The sequence below is a fragment of the Salvelinus alpinus genome, chromosome 39 (genome assembly GCF_045679555.1).
Source record: "Salvelinus alpinus chromosome 39, SLU_Salpinus.1, whole genome shotgun sequence".
In the NCBI taxonomy this organism is placed as follows: domain Eukaryota; kingdom Metazoa; phylum Chordata; class Actinopteri; order Salmoniformes; family Salmonidae; genus Salvelinus; species Salvelinus alpinus.
The window spans coordinates 1,609,706-1,628,411 of NC_092124.1; the positions used below are offsets into that span (position 1 = coordinate 1,609,706).

An 18,706-nucleotide genomic window follows, 5' to 3' on the forward strand; every position below is an offset into this window, starting at 1 on the left:
ACAAGGGTGAAAGAGAATGAGGTGGCCAAAGTCAGGGTTGTACAGTGCATTTCATATACAGCAGCTGTGAAAAGGGTTGAGGGTTTGAATGGTGCACCAGAAGAGTCCATGGTGGTTGATAGGCCTACACTGCAGGCTGCAGGGGTTGCCTTTCACCAGCAGGATCCTGACATTTTAAAGGTTAAGAAAGTGGACTTTGTGGTCTTTATAGCTATGGTAATTAATGGCACTGCCAAGGTGGAGAGAAGGTCCAGGAAGACCTAGTAATCATAGTGGATGCAGCGGAGCGGTTCCTGGGGCTGAAAGATTTCTCAGTGAAGGAGTTACATGGAATATTGGCACAAGTCGTACCACCCTCTCAAGCTCTAGGACCTAGAGCCTGAGAAGGGAGATATGGAGAATTAAAAGAAGGAAGAAGTGGGAGTTTTGTTTGTTTTGGCAACGTACTATTTTTATTACGGTGGTTTAAGTTAGTTTCACTATTACGTATGGATTTTTAATATTTTTTACGTCCAGTTGGTGGCGGCAAAGACCTTTTTGGGTTGTAGTCCGCCATAAAATCCACAGAAGAAGAAGAACATGTCTGAGTTGCCTAGTCCGGATCAGCACGTGAACGTGGAATTTCTTCAGCTAGCTAACGAACCCAGTTTGTATAGCTAAAAGATGCTGAAAAGCTGTTGCGTAGCGTTTTGTTTGAACTATAGCAGGAGAAAACCACCACATTAAGTTTCATCAACTGGCCAAGGACCAGGTTAGATGAACCTCATGTGTTCATAATATACACAGTAAAGTTGGAAAGCTGTGGACTCCGGTTATTAACGTTACTCGATGCTTCTAGCCACCGTGCTTCTACACCTGCATTGCTTGCTGTTTGGGGTTTTAGGCTGGGTTTCTGTACAGCACTTCGAGATATTAGCTGATGTACGAAGGGCTATATAAAATACATTTGATTTGATTTTGATTTGTGTGTTCGAAGCACTTCATTCACCGCAAATCGCTAGCTAACACTTGTGTGTTTCTAACTAGCTATGTGTAGTACCTGTGTAAACCTGGAGATTCGACCAAGTAGATGTAGCCATAGGGCCATTTGGTAGGGTTGTCTGCAAAGACTGGAAGTAGTTACGCACCAAATCTAAAACGAGCGAATTAGATCGAGATTAATTTCTCTCCCTAGCCAGCCAACTAACGTCAGTCAACCGGCGAAAAAGCTGGGAGTAAACAGTGACGTAAGTATAATGCAACAGTTTTACTAGCTTCCGTGTTAGGTTTATATAAATATTTTTGAAATTCAAAAGGGAACATATTTTAACTAGGCAAGTCAGTTTTAAGAACAAATTCTTATTTACAATAACGGTCAAACCCGGATGACGCTGGGCAATTGGCCGGGGTCTTGTCATCCCTCCTGCCCATCATAATCACGTACTGTCGCTACTCCGTGCGGGAGTGGACATCACTCATCCTTCTAGCTAGCAGGCACACAGACCGACAGTTCATAAATGGGCATGGCAGTTATTGCGTTTGAGGTGAGTAAACACAGTCGTTGCCGTGACTACTTTATGGTGGGATTTATAAAACGTGTATAGCAAGTCAGTTGTAGCTATTTTTCTAAAAGTTTGCGCGCGGTAAATCAGTTCCGCTGTGGCGGAATAATAGCTAGGCATAGTGTTAGGTAGCTATGTTTAACATTCTACAGGAATACATCCATTTTTAAAGACCGTCGATATGAATAATGTGAATGTAAAAATACGATAATGAAGCCAACTCGCTAGCTTGTTGCTATGCGTGAGACCATATGCCACAGGCTTGCGATTAATGTTAGCTTGCTAAAGTAGCTAGGTTCCAAAATGTGCCATATGGTGTCGAGCTAAACCTAGCATTGATTAGTGTCTGTCTCTTCAAAATTGGATTAACTAACGTCGGTCAACGTAGTTTACTGGCATAAACAACGTTGCTGGTCATGTTGGTTATCATTTTCAGTAGCCTAATGTCTGGTTAGTAATAATGTGTTTTTTAAAAGTAACTTTGCAGCTTTGACGTGCGAGACTTGAGTCGGTTACATGCACACAACAATACGATTATTGTGGATAGACAGATAATAATAGTTATTTTAAAACGTTGACATGCTTTTGCAAGAATGGCTTCCCTTATTATCCAGTTTACATCGACACGTGAAATCACTGGGGACTTTTTATTCATTTAACTAGGCAAGTCTGTTTCAAGAACAGTTTAGGGGCTCCCGAGTGGCGCAGCGATCTACCCCGGCCAAACCCGGACGACGCTGGGTCAATTGTGCGCCGCCCTATGGGACTCCCAAACACGGCCGGTTGTCATACAGCCTGCAGTCGAACCAGGGTATGTAGTGACGCCTCTAGCACTGAGATGCAGTGCCTTAGACCGCTGCGCCACTCGGGAGAAATACATGTAGAAAATCGCTTATCACAGTGACCATGTTAGTTTTGCGAAACCTTTTTGATTCTGAGTTCGGACTTTTTATTTTTTATTTTATTTTATTTTTTTAAATTTTTTATTTTCATTTCACATTCAAATCAAATCAAATTTATTAGTCACATACACATGGTTAGCAGATGTTAATGCGAGTGTAGCGAAATGCTTGTGCTTCTAGTTCCGACAATGCAGTAATAACAACAAGTAATCTAACCTAACAATTCCGCAACTACTACCTTATACACACAAGTGTAAAGGGATAAAGAATATGTACATAAAGATATATGAATGAGTGATGGTACAGACGGCATAGGCAAGGTGCAGTAGATGGTATAGAGTACGGTATATACCTATGAGATGAGTACTGTAGGGTATGTAAACATAAAGTGGCATAGTTTAAAGTGGCTAGTGGTCCATGTATTACATAAGATGGCAAGATGCAGTAGATGATATAGAGTACAGTATATACATATACATAAGAGATGTGTAATGTAGGGTATGTAAACATTATATTAGGTGGCATTGTTTAAAGTGGCTGGTGGTACATTTTTACATAATTTCCATCAATTCCCATTTTTAAGGTGGCTGGAGCTGAGTCAGTTTGTTGGCAGCGGCCGCTAAATGTTAGTGGTGGCTGTTTAACAGTCTGATGGCCTTGAGATAGAAGCTGTTTTTCAGTCTCTCGGTCCCTGCTTGGATGCACCTGTACTGACCTCGCCTTCTGGATGATAGCGGGGTGAACAGGTAGTGGCTTGGGTGGTTGTTGTCCTTGATGATCTTTATGGCCTTCCTGTGACATCGGGTGGTGTAGGTGTCCTGGAGGGCAGGTAGTTTGCCCCGGGTGATGCGTTCTGCCGACCTCACTACCCTCTGGAGAGCCTTACGGTTGTGTGCGGAGCAGTTGCCGTACCAGGCGGTGATACAGCCCGACAGGATGCTCTCGATTGTGCATCTGTAGAAGTTTGTGAGTGCTTTTGGTGACAAGCCGAATTTCTTCAGCCTCCTGAGGTTGAAGAGGCGCTGCTGCGCCTTCTTCACAACGCTGTCTGTGTGGGTGGACCAATTCAGTTTGTCCGTGATGTGTACACCGAGGAACTTAAAACTTTCCACCTTCTCCACTACTGACCCGTCGATGTGGATAGGGGGGAGCTCCCTCTGCTGTTTCCTGAAGTCCACAATCATCTCCTTTGTTTTGTTGAGTGTGAGGTTATTTTCCTGACACCACACTCCGAGGGCCCTCACCTCCTCCCTGTAGGCCGTCTCGTCGTTGTTGGTAATCAAGCCTACCACTGTAGTGTCGTCCGCAAACTTGATGATTGAGTTGGAGGCGTGCATGGCCACGCAGTCGTGGGTGAACAGGGAGTACAGGAGAGGGCTCAGAACGCACCCTTGTGGGGCCCCAGTGTTGAGGATCAGCGGGGTGGAGATGTTGTTACCTACCCTCACCACCTGGGGGCGGCCCGTCAGGAAGTCCAGGACCCAGTTGCACAGGGCGGGGTCGAGGCCCAGGGTCTCGAGCTTGATGACGAGTTTGGAGGGTACTATGGTGTTAAATGCTGAGCTGTAGTCGATGAACAGCATTCTCACATAGGTATTCCTCTTGTCCAGATGGGTTAGGGCAGTGTGCAGTGTGGTTGCGATTGCGTCGTCTGTGGACCTATTGGGTCGGTAAGCAAATTGGAGTGGGTCTAGGGTGTCCGGTAGGGTGGAGGTGATATGGTCCTTGACTAGTCTCTCAAAGCACTTCATGATGACGGAAGTGAGTGCTACGGGGCGGTAGTCGTTTAGCTCAGTTACAGTTAGTTCAAATACAATTACAAAATCAGTGCATCACGTTGTACATAACATGTATTCATAAAAACACTATCAAAAAGTAGTGTAACAATATAACAATAGCAAAACTCCTCAAAAAAGTGCTGTTCTGCAGAACCTGACCAGTATTATTACATTCAAGTTTAACATGCCTCTAACAATCTCCAAAAAACAATACAAATAATTCTATAAATACATACATATACATATACCAAAGTGAACTCTGAATAAACCTCAGTGTATATCAAATATGTACAAAGGCTTAGCCTACATTTCAATTGGTTCTATAAACGTTTACAATGAAGGGTAAATCCCTTTCCATTTCTGTTTTACTGATACAATGCCCCATTTATCTATTTCAAATTGTACTCGGACATATACAGTTTATGTGAAAACAATTTCTAATATGCATGCTTTCAGTTTGCTCGGGCTACCGGTGCTGGTACATGCGCAGGTCAAATGCAGTGCTGGAACGCCGATTTTTTTTTTGTTAAGAACAAATTCTTATTTACAATGACGGCCTAGGAACAGTAGGTTTACTACCTTGTTCAGGGGCAGAACGAAATATTTGTAAATTGTCAGCTCAGGGATTCGATCTATCAACCTTAAGGTTACTAGTCCAACGCTCGAACCACTAGGCTACCTACCGTCCGAAATAAGAGTTATGTCCTACTAATTCCAAAGTTTGCTCAGAAAACACAGTGTTTTAATCGGTGTATGCTTACTTCGATGGACGTTACGCCGATTTTAAGATGAGCAAAGTAAGGTGTTTACATGACTAATGCCATAATCTGTTGAATATCGAATTATTAGTGTTAATATAACATTACATGTACGAGCGCAAAAAAACAGAAAGTATGCATTTATAAAATATTTGTCACGTAACAAACTTTTTATATGTCCGAACTCCGAATCAAATAGGCTATGCAAAAATAACATGGTCGCTTTGGTAGGACTTTTATTTTGTTTGCCGATTTTCTGCATTTATTTAAGTCCCATCAGGTACATGATTTAAAATGTGTCCATGTAAACAGGATTATTAGGGAAGTCATTCTTTTTGAAAAGCATGTAAACATACTATTATATTAACCTGACAATCTACAATAATTGTATTATTGTGTAAATGTAACCGTACTCAATGATGTCAGACAAGGTAACTCGTATAAGCTAACGTTATAGAATCAAATTGTATTGGTCACATACACATGGTTAGCAGATGTTAATGCGAGTGTAGCGAAATGCTTGTGCTTCTAGTTCCAACAGTGCAGTAATATCTAACAAGTAATCTAACAATTCCCCAATAACTACCTAATACACACATCTAAAGGGGTGAATGAGAATATGTACATGTAAGTATATGGATGAGCAATGGCTGAGCGGCATAGGCAAAGTGCAGTAGATGGTATAAAATACAGTATATACATGTGATATGAGTAATGTAATATGTAAACATAGCATTGTTTAAAGTGACTAGTGAAACATTTATTGAAGCTTATACCGAACAAAAATATAAACACAACTTGTAAAGTTTTGGTCCCGTGTTTCATGAGCTGAAATAAAAGATCCCAGAAATTTCCCATACACACACAGCTTATTTCTCAAAAATGGTGTGTACAAATTTGTGGCATATCAAGAAGCTGATTAAACATTCATCATTACGCAGGTGCACCTTGTGCTGGAAACAATAAAAGGCCACTCTAAAATTTGCAGTTTTGTCACAACACAATGCCACAGATGTCTCAAGTTTTGAGGGAGTGTGCATTTGGCATGCTGACTGCAGGAATGTCCACCAGAACTGTTGCCAGATAATGTAATATTAATTTCTCTACCATAAGCTGCCTCCAATGTCGCTTTAGATAATTTGGCAGTACGTCCAACCAGCCTCACAACCGCAAACCACGTGTAACCACGCCAGCCCAGGAACTTCACATCCGGCTTCTTCGCCTGCGGGTGCTGAGGATTATTTCTGTCTGTAATTAAGCCCTTTTGTGGGGAAAAACTCATTTGTATTTGCTGGGCCTGTCTCCCCTGTGGGTGGGCCTATGCCCTCCCAGTCCCACCCATGGCTGCGCACATGCCCAGTCATGTGAAATCCATAGATATTAGGGCTTAGAATGAAATTAGTCAATTTAAATCAATGAACTGTAACTCAGTCACATCTTTGAAATTGTTGCATGTTTTATATTTTAGTTCAATATAGCAAGCTAGCTTGGAATGGCTGTGGGAGCTAGCTATACATATTCATATCGTAACTCCTGCCATGTATTCATATACATCAGGACAGCTAGCAAAAGAGCTACCCAGCTCTTCATATTTGAAATACAGCTGTACCTGGCAAATGAGTGTGAGCATTTTGGAACAGTCCATTAGCATGTGACTTGTTAAGTGCCCCTATGCAGCTAGGTTGTGGATTAGTCTACGTTATTAGGTTTACTTGTCGGTAATAATACATGTGTGATAAGTTTCCATCCAATTAGCAACAGATTTTCATGCAAAAATTCTAAAATATGCATAAACAAAATATGCAAATTTCCCCACCAGTGGTGTGTTTCCACCAAACTGACTTGTTGCAGATAAAACAACAGTGCATGATGACCATAGTGCACACAATTTACACTGAACAAAAATATAAATGCAACACGTTTCATGAACTGAAATAAAAGATCCCAGAAATGTTCCATGCGCACAAAGCCTACAGTACATTCGGAAAGTGTTCAGACTACCCTCTGTAGTGCCTTCCAGTCAGATGCTGAGCAGTTGCCATACCAGGTGGTAATGCAACTGGTCAGGATGCTCTCGATGGTGCAGCTGTAGAACTTTTTGAATATTTGGGGATCCATGCCAAATCTTTTCAGTCTCCTGAGGGGGAAAAGGTGTTGTTGTGCTCTCTTCACAACTGTCTTGGTGTGTTTGGACCATGTTAGTTTGTTGGTGATGTGGACTCCAAGGAACTTGAAACTCTCGACACTGCTCCACTTCAGTCAATGTTAATTTGGGGCCTGTTCGGCCCTCCTTTTCCTATAGTCCACAATCATCTCCATTGTCTTTCTCACATTGAGGGAGAGGATATTGTCTGACCTCCTCCCTATAGGTTGTCTAGTCATTGTCGGTGATCAGGCCTACCACTGTTGTTGTCAGCAAACTTAATGATGTTGTTGGATTCGTGCTTTGCCACGCAGTCGTAAGTGAACAGGAAGTACAGGAGGGGACTAAGCATGGCCCCAGTGTTGAGGATCAGTGTGGCGAATGTGTTGTTGCCTACCCTTACCACCTGGGGCTTGCCGTCAGGAAGTTTAAGATCCAGTTGCAGAGGGAGGTGTTTAGTCCCATGGTCCTTAGCTTAGTGATGAGCTTTGTGGGCACTATGGTGTTGACTACAGCTCAGTGTTCAATGAACAGTATTCTTACATAGGTGTTCCTTTTGTCCAGGTGAGAGAGGGCAGTGTGGAGTGTGATTGAGATTGCGTAGTCTGTGGATCTGTTGGGGCAGTATGCGAATTGGAGTGGGTCTAGGGTTTCTGGCTTGATGGTGTTGATGTGAGCCATGACCAGCCTTTCAAAGCACTGCATGGCTACAGACGTGAGTGCTACAGGGCGGTAATCATTTAGGCAGGTTACCTTCGCTATCTTGGGCACAGGGACTATGGTGGTCTGTTTGAAACATGTTGGTATTACAGACTGACAGGGAGAGGTTGACAATGTCAGTGAAAGCACTTGCCAGTTGGTCCGCGCTTGCTTTGAGTACACGTCCTGGTAATTCGTCTGGCCCCACGCATTTTTGAATGTTGACCTGTTTATTTCTTTCTCACATCGGCTATGGAGAGCGTGATCATACAGTCGTCCGGAACAGCTGGTGCTCTCATGCATGCTTTGTGTTTCTTGTCTAAAAGAGAGCATAAAAGGCATTTAGCTCGTCTGGTAGGCTCGCGTCACTGGGCTGCTCATGGCTGGGTTTCCCTTTTGTTGTCCGTAATAGTTTAAGCCCTGCCACATCCGACAAGCGTCAGAGCCAGTGTAGTAGGATTCAATCTTAGTCCTATATTGACACTTTGCCTGTTTGATGGTTTGTCTGTGGGCATAGCAGGATTTCTTATAAGCGTCCGGATTAGTGTCCCGCTCGTTGAAAGCGGAAGCTCTAGCCTTTAGCTCGGTGCGGTTGTTGCTTGTAATCCATGACTTCTGGTTGGGGTATGTACGTACGATCACTGTGGGGACGACATCGTCAATGCACTTATTGATGACGCTGGTGACTGATGTGGTATACTCCTCAATGCCGTTGGATGAATCCCGGAACATATTCCAGTCTGTGCTAGCAAAACGGCTTCATCTAACCACTTCTGTTTTGAGCGAGTCACTGGTACTTCCTGCTTTAGTTTTTGCTTGTAAGCCGGAATCAGGAGGATAGAATTATGGTCAGATTTGCCAAATGGAGGGCGAGGGAGAGCTTTGTATGCGTCTCTGTGTGTGGAGTAAAGGTGGTCTAGAGTTTTTTTCCCTCTGGTTGCACATGTGACACATGCTGGTAGAAATGAGGTAAAATGGATTTAAGATTGCCAGCATTAAAGTTCCCAGCCACTAGGAGAGCCACTTCTGGATGAGCATTTTCCTGTTTGCTTATGGCCTTATACAGCTGGTTGAGTGCGGTCTTAGTGCAAGCATTGGTTTGTGGTGTTAAATGGACAGCTACGACTAATATAGATGAGAACTCTCTTGGTAGATAGTGTGGTCTACAGCTTATCATGAGGTATTCTACCTCAGGCGACCAATACCTTGAGACTTCTTTAATATTAGACATCGCGCACCAGCAGTTATTGACAAATAGACACACACCCCCGCCCCTCATCTTACCAGACGTAGCTGCTCTGTCCTGCCGAAAAATGCCGTTTTCACCAATATGAACTATAACTCAGTAAAATCATTGAAATAGTTGTATGTTGCATTTTATTTTTTTGTTCGGTATACTTTTTCACTTAGGTTTTCATGTACCAATTCAAAATCTTAAGTTCAATGTGCTTCCATCACATTTTAAACTCTACCAATAATTTTGTCACAAACTGTTGCATTAAATAGCAAATATGCCCACTCTGGTCATGACACGTGCGTTCTACACAACAGTTCGCAGATACAGTGCGGGTAGCAAAATGAAATCGGTCAAAACACCTAAAAACAAGACATGGTATCAATAACGAGATGAAACGAGCCACTTACGATTCCCCACATGGCAGGTTCTGGTAATTCTTGCTAGCAATCTGGCCATCCAGAATCACAACAACAGGTTGACCTCTGCCCCATGGCAGCTGACGTTGTCTGCTAACGCCGGGTGTACACCACACGATTTAGCTGTCCCAGACAAGTTTTTGAGATCGGAGACAAAATCCCCATGTCGTTGCCCACTCGGGGCGCACGGCCGCCACCGACGCTCGTTTTAATGTGAGCGGGTCAGAGACGCAAGCTGAGGACTACCGATCTGGTCTTTGAGTAGTCCAGACGTCCTGATATTTTTAAACGTGTTTGCTTTTTATCCACACAATCTGCAATGCTCTTGTAGTGTGAGATGTGCAACAACAAGTTGAGAAAGGTGATCAGCAATGGCCAATGAGAGCTCGCCAGAGAAAAAGCCAGTGAGAAGATGACTCATCTCGTACAGGAGTGATAACTACTATTATGCATTTGTACTCGCCTTTGTCAAATTGCTACAGCTCTGAAGTTCACAAGCAATGTTATTCAATTCAAAATGTTGGCTAGATAGTTCAACTCTGTATGGCAAGTGTGAGTGTCTGACTGAATGTTTATGATGCTGCTTTGAGCCTCAGCTCGTATCTACGTTAAATCTAATCACATTGTTTTCACGAGACCGCGTGGTATCGAGAATCCTCGCGACCAAGTGAAGAATCTTGAAGTCTGTGACCACCATCTGTGGCACATCGTTCAGTGTGCTCACCACTACGTTTGCAACACAAAAATAAAATGAACTACGGGAAAGGTGGTAGTTTAATGTGAAAGGCTCTGCGATGTTAGGATTTTGAAAGTCGTGTAGTGTCCACCCGGCTTAACCCATCTATAGGAAATCCACGATTAGTTGGCTAGTAGTGGCTACTTCCTGGCCAGTGAGTGAGCGAGCGAATTTAGTTACACTCCTAAATGCAGTGGTCAGTGGCTAAACTATCTATGAGTTTAACATATTTGTCTGAAAACAAACTAGTCGGCAGTTATTGTTGCCCATGGTTATGTCTAACCAGTTGGCTATAGTAGGCTGTGAGTTTCCGAGTCTAGCTAGCGTCTTCGTTTGGCGTCCACGATTACCTAACTGTTAACTAGCAAGATGGCTTCTGCCTGGCCAGAGTCAGTAGCTATCCTTCTAAATGCGGTCGTCACTGGATGAACTAAGTAGCTATGAGTTGAACATATTTTGTTGAAAACGAACTAGTAGCCAGTTGCCCATGGTGGAATCATATCTAACCAGCTGGCTCCTGAAGCCTATGTGACATGTCTAGTATGTGCCCATGAGCTCCTGAGTCTAGCTAGCGTTGCTAGTTGAGCTGTTTTATAATAAAACGTCTGCGGTGACTCTCACCCTTTAGGTAGCTAACAAGTCCTTATCGGCGACAATGTTATTGGGTTGCGGGAATATTAGATATATCTTTTTAATTGTAAGAACTGTCCTTGAAGTTAGTCGTTACTACTGGTTTTAGGGTTGTCACTTGTTACCAAGTTTTAGATCCGAGGGGAGAGAGATTGCCCGCCATTATTTTGGTAAAGGCTCAAAGTGATGTCACGCCTTCAAATAAGGCTCAACCAATCACCCGATGGATAATGACTTTGGCTCTGGTTATCCTATGAAAGGAAATTTTGCGTGCGGGTACGCTGTTCTACATGAGATTATTATGGAAGAGCGAGGAATATTTTTATTTGTCAAACGGCAGTCAAGCACCGATCATCATGTCACCAAAATAATCCCCTATTTATTGGAAAGCGGTATCGAGCTCATCACGGTGCACTGTCACCACCCTGTGAAGTTCACCATCATGTATTTAATCTGTAGCCTAATAAACACAATGGTTTCCCAAGTTGTAGTGGGAGGACCACACACCATATCATCACCACTCCCAAGCTAACTCCGATATGATGGTTATTATACTGTACCAATATTTGTGCATAAAGGTGTAACCACTGCCATTTCGCGCATAATACATTTTACAGTCACAAAAAGATCCCACCATGTTGAACTAACAAATGATCTGTTGGCATTTTAAAATTGTACCGAAACTGACTGTTACCATCACAGCTGTCACAATACCGCCAGCAGCATACCACCCTGCATACCACTGTTGGCTTGCTTCTGAAGCTAAGCAGGGTCGGTCCTGGTCAGTCCCTGGATGGGAGACCAGATGCTGCTGGAAGTGGTGTTGGAGGGCCAGTAGGAGGCACTCTTTCCTCTGGTCTAAAAAATATCCCAATGCCCCAGGGCAGTGATTGGGGACACTGCCCTGTGTAGGGTGCCGTCTTTCGGATGGGACGTTAAACGGGTGTCCTGACTCTCTGAGGTCATTAAAGATCCCATGGCACTTATCGTAAGAGTAGGGGTGTTAACCCCGGTGTCCTGGCTAAATTCCCAATCTGGCCCTCAAACCATCATGGTCACCTAATAATCCCCAGTTTATAATTGGCTCATTCATCCCCCTCCTCTCCCCTGTAACTATTCCCCAGGTCGTTGCTGCAAATGAGAACGTGTTCTCAGTCAACTTACCTGGTAAAATAACGGTAAAATAAATAAAATAAATAAAATAAAACAGCTGTCACAATACATTTTTATACAGTAGGACTTTACTCGCATAACTGTGGCTGGAACGTGTTTAAATAAAGCAATCCAACTTGAGCTTGTCTCAGATAAAATGGACACTGCTGTAAGTGAAATGCCATTATTTTCCATGCCTTTATCGAAAGAGAGTGGTGGCAATGTCGCTATTATCAAATGTAGTATAATTTCTATATGAAGTTAAAGAGGAAATTCTGCATTCATGCATTGATGCCCTTACTCCCAGTCTCATTCCATTCTGGTAGCAGAATGCTTAACATTGAAAACTGTTTTACAGTACTGTTTACCGTCACCTTTGATTGCTCCTGCACTTGGTTGGTTTCCACCTCATATCTCTACAGCCATGTTTGCCTCAAATGCCTCTGGCCAGTTCCACCAAGCAAACACTCACGGTCACTGCCTTTGACTGGTGAACAGGTGACGACTCACTGAATGGGAGCTAGTGCTGGACAGAGTCTGACCTTAGCATACAACAGGTGAAGAGCAGAGCAGCAGTGCACCGATGGCCCACCCAACCCCTCAGCAGGTTTGCTGTGACGTTCGAGAAGAAGTGAGGAGGAGAAAGTGAACTGTACTAGATGCCATGATGGAGGACGACCAGCCCAAGTCGAAGCCGCCTACACCTTCTCCCTTGCTGGACCTAGAACACAGTCCCGGAGCCTCGTCAGTAACGAACCATGCAGAGGTATAGTATATCTAGTGCTTTAGCCAAAATGCTAATAGATAGCCTTTTACATAATTTAATGATACTGAGTCGCTGAGGCTATGAGAAATGGTTGACCGAAAGCTTTGGCTCAATAGTAGACAATTCCACACGTATTGATCTAGAATCAGTTTTGAAGGCATTAGTTTAAATGTGTTATTGGCAGTGTACTGTGCACTCTTATTTGGCACTATGTATTTATGGGGTCAAATATTTACTTGAAAACAGAAGTAAAATCATCATTGCTGACTTTTTGTTAGGTCATTTGAAACACCTTGAGAAACACCCTACCAGCAGATTTGCTCATGATTTTGGCCAGCCTCTTTTTCCACCGAGTGTGATATTTCTGTAAGTTGGATCAAAAGCCTTGTTCATGACACTGACTGTTCACATTGCGGCACACTCCTCGGTATCTACTCTTTATGATAAGCATGATAACTATTGTTTACTGGGGATGGGTTCTGACTTCTAAACTTGAAATATGAACTGTCTTTGTTCATGGTACTGCGGGAGAGAGGGGAGTGCAGAGCGTGTTATTGTTAGACATCAGGTATCCTATGGAAAGGAGAAGGGCCACAGTCTGGTTTTAATTTGAAATACTTGCTACACCAGAAGTGAATGGTTATCTGTAGGAGGAATGTATATGGTGGGGTCAATTAAGGTTGGATATGACCCAGGGACTTGGGATGTTACTAAGTAAGAGAATGGCGATCGCATGGTCGTGGTCACTGATAAGGATGGATAGTTGTGGATTAGTGAGGAATGGGGGCCGAGGCCAGGTCACATTAAGGGAGAAGGAACAGTTTATTTCCCATATCACTTAACTTCCTGCCTAGCAACAGAGATGCATTGGCTGTCCAGATGTGTACGGAGGAGACTCCGGCATAGGAGGAAGGTTTAAATACCAGTAAATGTGTTTTTGTCTTACGTTGCTGTGTAACGCAGTGGGTGAATAAGCTTGGTTTGAGCTTTACTAGTCGTCCGTGAGTTTTTACTCCGTTTATTTAGAACCTAACACTGGGAACACAGTCGTTTCTCGTTAGTGTGACTAACCTCTCTGTCAACAATGAGAACCACTTAACATACTGTAGGTGTGACAAAGAAATGGAGGGAAAAAAGCCAGTGGCATTGGCTCCAGTACCATTCTTATCACCTTTCAAGAGTTAGGCTAGGCTACCCAAAACAACTTCCTGACCACAATCATTCTCTCTTGAAAGATTGCAATGATTTCAACTCAAGAAGTTAAAGCCACAATATGCAGCTTTTTGGGCGACCTGTCCAAATTCACATAGAAATGTGAATCATAGATCAGTTATTCTCATTGAACGCAAGGTCTGTTCTCTGTGCACTATTTCTATGCTTCTGTTAAGTTTAGTTTTTGCATCTTTTGGTTTTGTACACCAGCTGAAAATAAAATATTTTTGGTTATTGAAAATATATTTAACAGTGGTTTTGAATGGTACATTGATTCTCTGCATTATACATTGCTTGTTTTGTTACATAAACTTAAATTAAGCGAACTATTCGAATTTTAGCAACCAGAAAATGGCGGCGCAATTTCTGCATATTGCACCTTTTAACTATAGTTAGAGTACGATAGGAATCTTTTTGAAATAATATGAAAATATCCAGTAGTGTTACTTTTTCAGAAGCTTGTATTGAAATTGCATTTTTGTAGTAAGAAAGTTTCATTTAAAAAGTATGGCTACTGACACATTTTCATATTGAACTAAGACCCCTTTCCTCTACGTCTCCCCCCCCCCCGGTAGTTCCTGGGTGTGAACCAGATTCAGGTGGTGGTGAGCCGGAGCCCAACCCCCCAGGTCACGGAGGAGACCTACTTTATCCCCCGTAATCCGGTGGTGGATGCGGGCACCAACACCGACCCCCCGGTCATCTGCTGTGGCAGGCTCCGCCGGGCATGCCCCTGCCCGCCCCGAGGCCTCCTGGCCTCCCTCATCACCAAGGGTGGGCACCAACATAGATATAGGCCACTCTAGTATTGTCTAGAGTGGGCTATGGACACCGGAATAGAGATACAATATAGGCCTAACACTAGAGTGGCCTAATGTCATGAAACTTCATAGCGCTTCAATGTGCTGATAATGCCATTGTGCTCTGTTTTATTTACTTCTGGGCACCAGGGGGGCTAATGCTACCGTAGAGATGTTACCATGGTGACATTGCTATGGGATCAGGGGTTGGCATCTTGTAGCATTCTGTGCTTGGGCGAGTGGAAAATGGGGGGGGGGTTTGTAGAACCAGTGTGTGTCTCTCTCTTTATCCAGCGCACGCTGTTGAACAGTGCAACAGTACCCAGAGGCATTTATATAGCACAAATGGAGTAGGTTTACAGATAGACTAAAGCACTACCCACTGTCCCTGATATACTGACATTTACAAGTTAACATTTAGGCTTAGTAGTAGACTTTTGAGACCATTGTACCTTGCAAACCAAATCAAGTACAGCACATGCAATCTGTTGTTATTTTATTTGGCAGGTAAAAGGCAAAAACAACTGGCTACATACTGACTTCTGACCTCTCCTCCCTCCCAGTCCTCATTGCATTAGTGCTGTTTGGCGTGGTGTGGTCCATCACAGAGAAGGAGTGTCTGCCGGGGGGGAACCTGTTCGGCATCACCGTGCTCTTCATCTGCTCCGTCACCGGGGGCAAACTGGTGGGCCTCATACGGCTTCCCAAACTGCCTCCCTTTCCCCCGCTCCTGGGTAGGTAATGCAAATGTAGAGAGTGAGTGTTTGTGTGCATGTGTTTGCGTGTGTGTGTGTTGTAGGTGATGGGGTCTGTCTTGTCTGTGTATGTGCAGCATACAACAAGTTATTTTCTGTAACCTTGACTTGTTGAGAATGAGAAAAAATGTCGTCTTCACGGTGTTGAGTGCCCTACATGCTCCTTAGTAACAGTCAGAGATGCCATCGGCCTGGCTGCTGGTAATATACATCTGCTGATATAGTAGATAGAATACACCTACTTACTATAATAAGCACACATTCAGATTAAACACACCCACTATATTTAGCCTGCATGCACTTGCTTGTCCCTTCACTACTACTCTTTACTATTCACAGATGGTCAAACAGTCCCCTTATTATTCTGTCTGGCTTTGTCAACACTGCTACTTCATGTGTAGTACATCATACATGTGTTACTACATACCTAGACAGTGAAGTGAGTTCATATCACACCTTATCCCATTTCTAACCAAATGAACACCCTTGTTGACTTAGACTGATAAGAAGTGAATGGAAAATGTATTTTCATTTCTCAACAAACAATAGAGACTTGGTTGAGCTTTGACCAAAGTCTCTCTTGATGCTGGTAACCACATGAAAAGTCCTGTAGTTTGCACAGACCCCTATAATAAGACAGTGGCCACTCATTCAGCCCGCAAGAAGGTAGAAGTCAGACGTTCGGGTTCACAGCCTACTCCTCACTTTCAACAGTCCAGAAAGGAGATTGTAGATAATAATGAAGTGTTTGCGGTGGGTCTTTAATTTCTAAACGTTGATCGTTAGCGTAGTGTCTATCCGACAGCCCGCTCCCATAGTCCAGAAGTTAAGTCCTGTTTGTTGCATATAGATCTTTGATATGTAATGTCTCTCCAACCCGTTTTTCTTTTTGTAAACCCAGAGATGCTGCGTCCCCAGTTCAAAGTCCCCGTTTTATTGTCTCGAACTGAACATACTTTTTTGGGGGGGCCTGTGTTGCCTGGGGATGCAGCATTAAAATGGAACAAAGCAGGAATTCCGTTTCGTTCAAGCTTTGTTACAGCCTATTTCTTTTTTTACTTAGGCTAACCGACTGTCGGTCCCACATTCTTATGCCTGTCAACTGGTTCCTCCCTGCTCAGACAGTAGTCATTGCTTGTGTCCCAAATGGGATGGAATTGTTGTGTACTTTATAGATAATATGCTATTAAGCAGTTTTAAGTGCGGTTTACAGCACTGTGATGTGAGTGCATACGGTTTTGTATGCCACCAATGGGAATCAAATCCACAACCTTGACGTTGGCTAATGCCCACTCTCTTTACCAACTGAACCACACAGGACCATATTGATCTTTCTGACCTTCAAAGGCAATTCAATTTCATACAGTAAATGAATGACTCCACTGTATGCATGTCTTTCTTCAGTTTGCGCTATTCCTACTTGGAAAGGTTTTCCCTTTACTCCTATGCCTAGAAGCCTTTTGATATCTTAAACCAATTGATCTTCAACCTTTTAATATGCAGTTCCCAGACTATCAGAACAAAGAATGTCGTGAAATATGTATTTCTTGGCATTTGAACCAATGGGAATAATATCTTAGCCTCTGTTTAGCTCTTTTTTAATAAAAAAATAAAAACACGTTTTTCTTCAGAACAACACACCAAGACATCATTTTTTGTCCCTCTTGCTGTGAGAGAAAGTCCAAAGAATAACGCCATGGTTGTTTATAAAAGTATTAACTTTCATAATATAATAGTATGATAAAGTACCATTGTTCTCTGCCATTCTCTACAGGTATGCTATTGTCGGGCTTCCTGCTGCGTAATATCCCCGTGGTAACGGACGCCGTGTACATCGACAACCGATGGTCCGCCTCCCTGAGGAACATTGCCCTTGCTGTCATCCTGGCCCGAGCAGGCCTGGGATTGGATGGCTCGGTATGTCAATAAAACACTCTTTTGGTGGAATATTCTATTCAAAGTGAGAGAGACTTTGTCATTTCTTCAAACAATCGTCTTTATTCAATATCGATTAATTATTGCAATAATGAAACCGTCGACTGTTGGGCCAAGATCCTAACTGATAATGATAAAACGGAGACCTTATATAGAACTTAAATGCTTAGTCAGACTGGTTCCAACTCCCAAAAGCCACCTTGGTTATCTACATAGGATGGTGTTTTGCCCCCAACCCAGCTTAGTTTCCCAGATGCCAGGAAGATGAGAACCATGAGGCATTGTTCGAAGCTCATCTCTATCTTGGGTCACACACACCACATTTTGTCTATAGAATGCTTGACCTTACGCCCAGACTAACTGCAGGAAGCTAGAGTGGAAACCATCTCGTTACAGAAACACAGAATTGAACAGAACAGAAATGTCTTCCTATTTGTAAAGTATTAATTGCTAACTGTTAATATCAAACAAACCAGGTAAATATGTAATTTTTCTATCGCACTCTCCATAGGCCAATGCTTTTAGTGTTTAGTACTTCCTTTCTTATTAATGTTCCCGTAATAACCTGTGTTAAAGGAAAAATCCACTCAAAAACAATGTATGTTCTTTTCATTGGTCCACTGTTGATACAGTCCCAAAATGTTTTGCATTTCAGCAGTCAACCTTTCAGGACCTTCAAGAAGCAAAGTGTCACTTGCCACATTATGTCAACTTTACTGCTGACCTGCAAAATATTTAGGGCTAATGAAATGTGGATTGTTCCTTTTTAACTTGGGATTGTATCAACAGTGGACAAATGAAATTGAGATTTTTCCATGAATGTGTTTGTATACATGTGTGTGTTCCCAGGCTCTGAAGAAGCTGAGTATGGTGTGTATACGCGTGGGAATGGGACCCTGCATCATCGAGGCCTGCACCATCGCCATCGTCTCCCACTTCCTCATGGGCCTGCCCTGGATCTGGGGATTCATCCTAGGGTAAACTCTGTCTGTCGGTCGGTCGTCTAAATTCCACTTATTATTCTGCAGCCTCCCGACGCATTTGTAAAACTAAAGGTCTACCTAACACCACTTGCATTCCATTTAGACCGGTGTAGAATATTTGGCAGCTACTGTAACTCACCATGAACACTTGAAGTATACTTTATACCAGGGCTCTCCAACCCTGTTCCTGGAGAGCTACTGTCCTGTAGGTTTTCACTCCAACCTTAATCTAGCGCACCTGATTCTAATAATGAGCTGGTTGA

The 18,706-nt window shown here is 43.1% G+C and overlaps 1 protein-coding gene across 5 annotated transcripts in view; it reads left to right on the forward strand.

The window, feature by feature from the left end:
• The first annotated feature begins 580 nt into the window (after positions 1-580).
• Positions 581-18,706, forward strand: part of LOC139566872 (sodium/hydrogen exchanger 9B2-like) — a 29,746-nt gene continuing 11,620 nt past the window's right edge. Inside the window, exons 1-6 of one of the 5 annotated variants that reach the window (XM_071388210.1) lie at positions 581-1,226; positions 12,491-12,758; positions 14,546-14,744; positions 15,334-15,504; positions 17,300-17,442; positions 18,310-18,437. In XM_071388210.1, the coding sequence (XP_071244311.1) occupies positions 12,657-12,758; positions 14,546-14,744; positions 15,334-15,504; positions 17,300-17,442; positions 18,310-18,437 (743 nt within the window). In that variant the 5' untranslated portion in view covers positions 581-1,226; positions 12,491-12,656. Of the gene's footprint in view, positions 1,227-1,252; positions 1,524-4,118; positions 12,759-14,545; positions 14,745-15,333; positions 15,505-17,299; positions 17,443-18,309; positions 18,438-18,706 lie in introns of those variants that run through there. The other 4 variants (XM_071388209.1, XM_071388207.1, XM_071388211.1 and 1 more) reach the window with 4 other exon arrangements.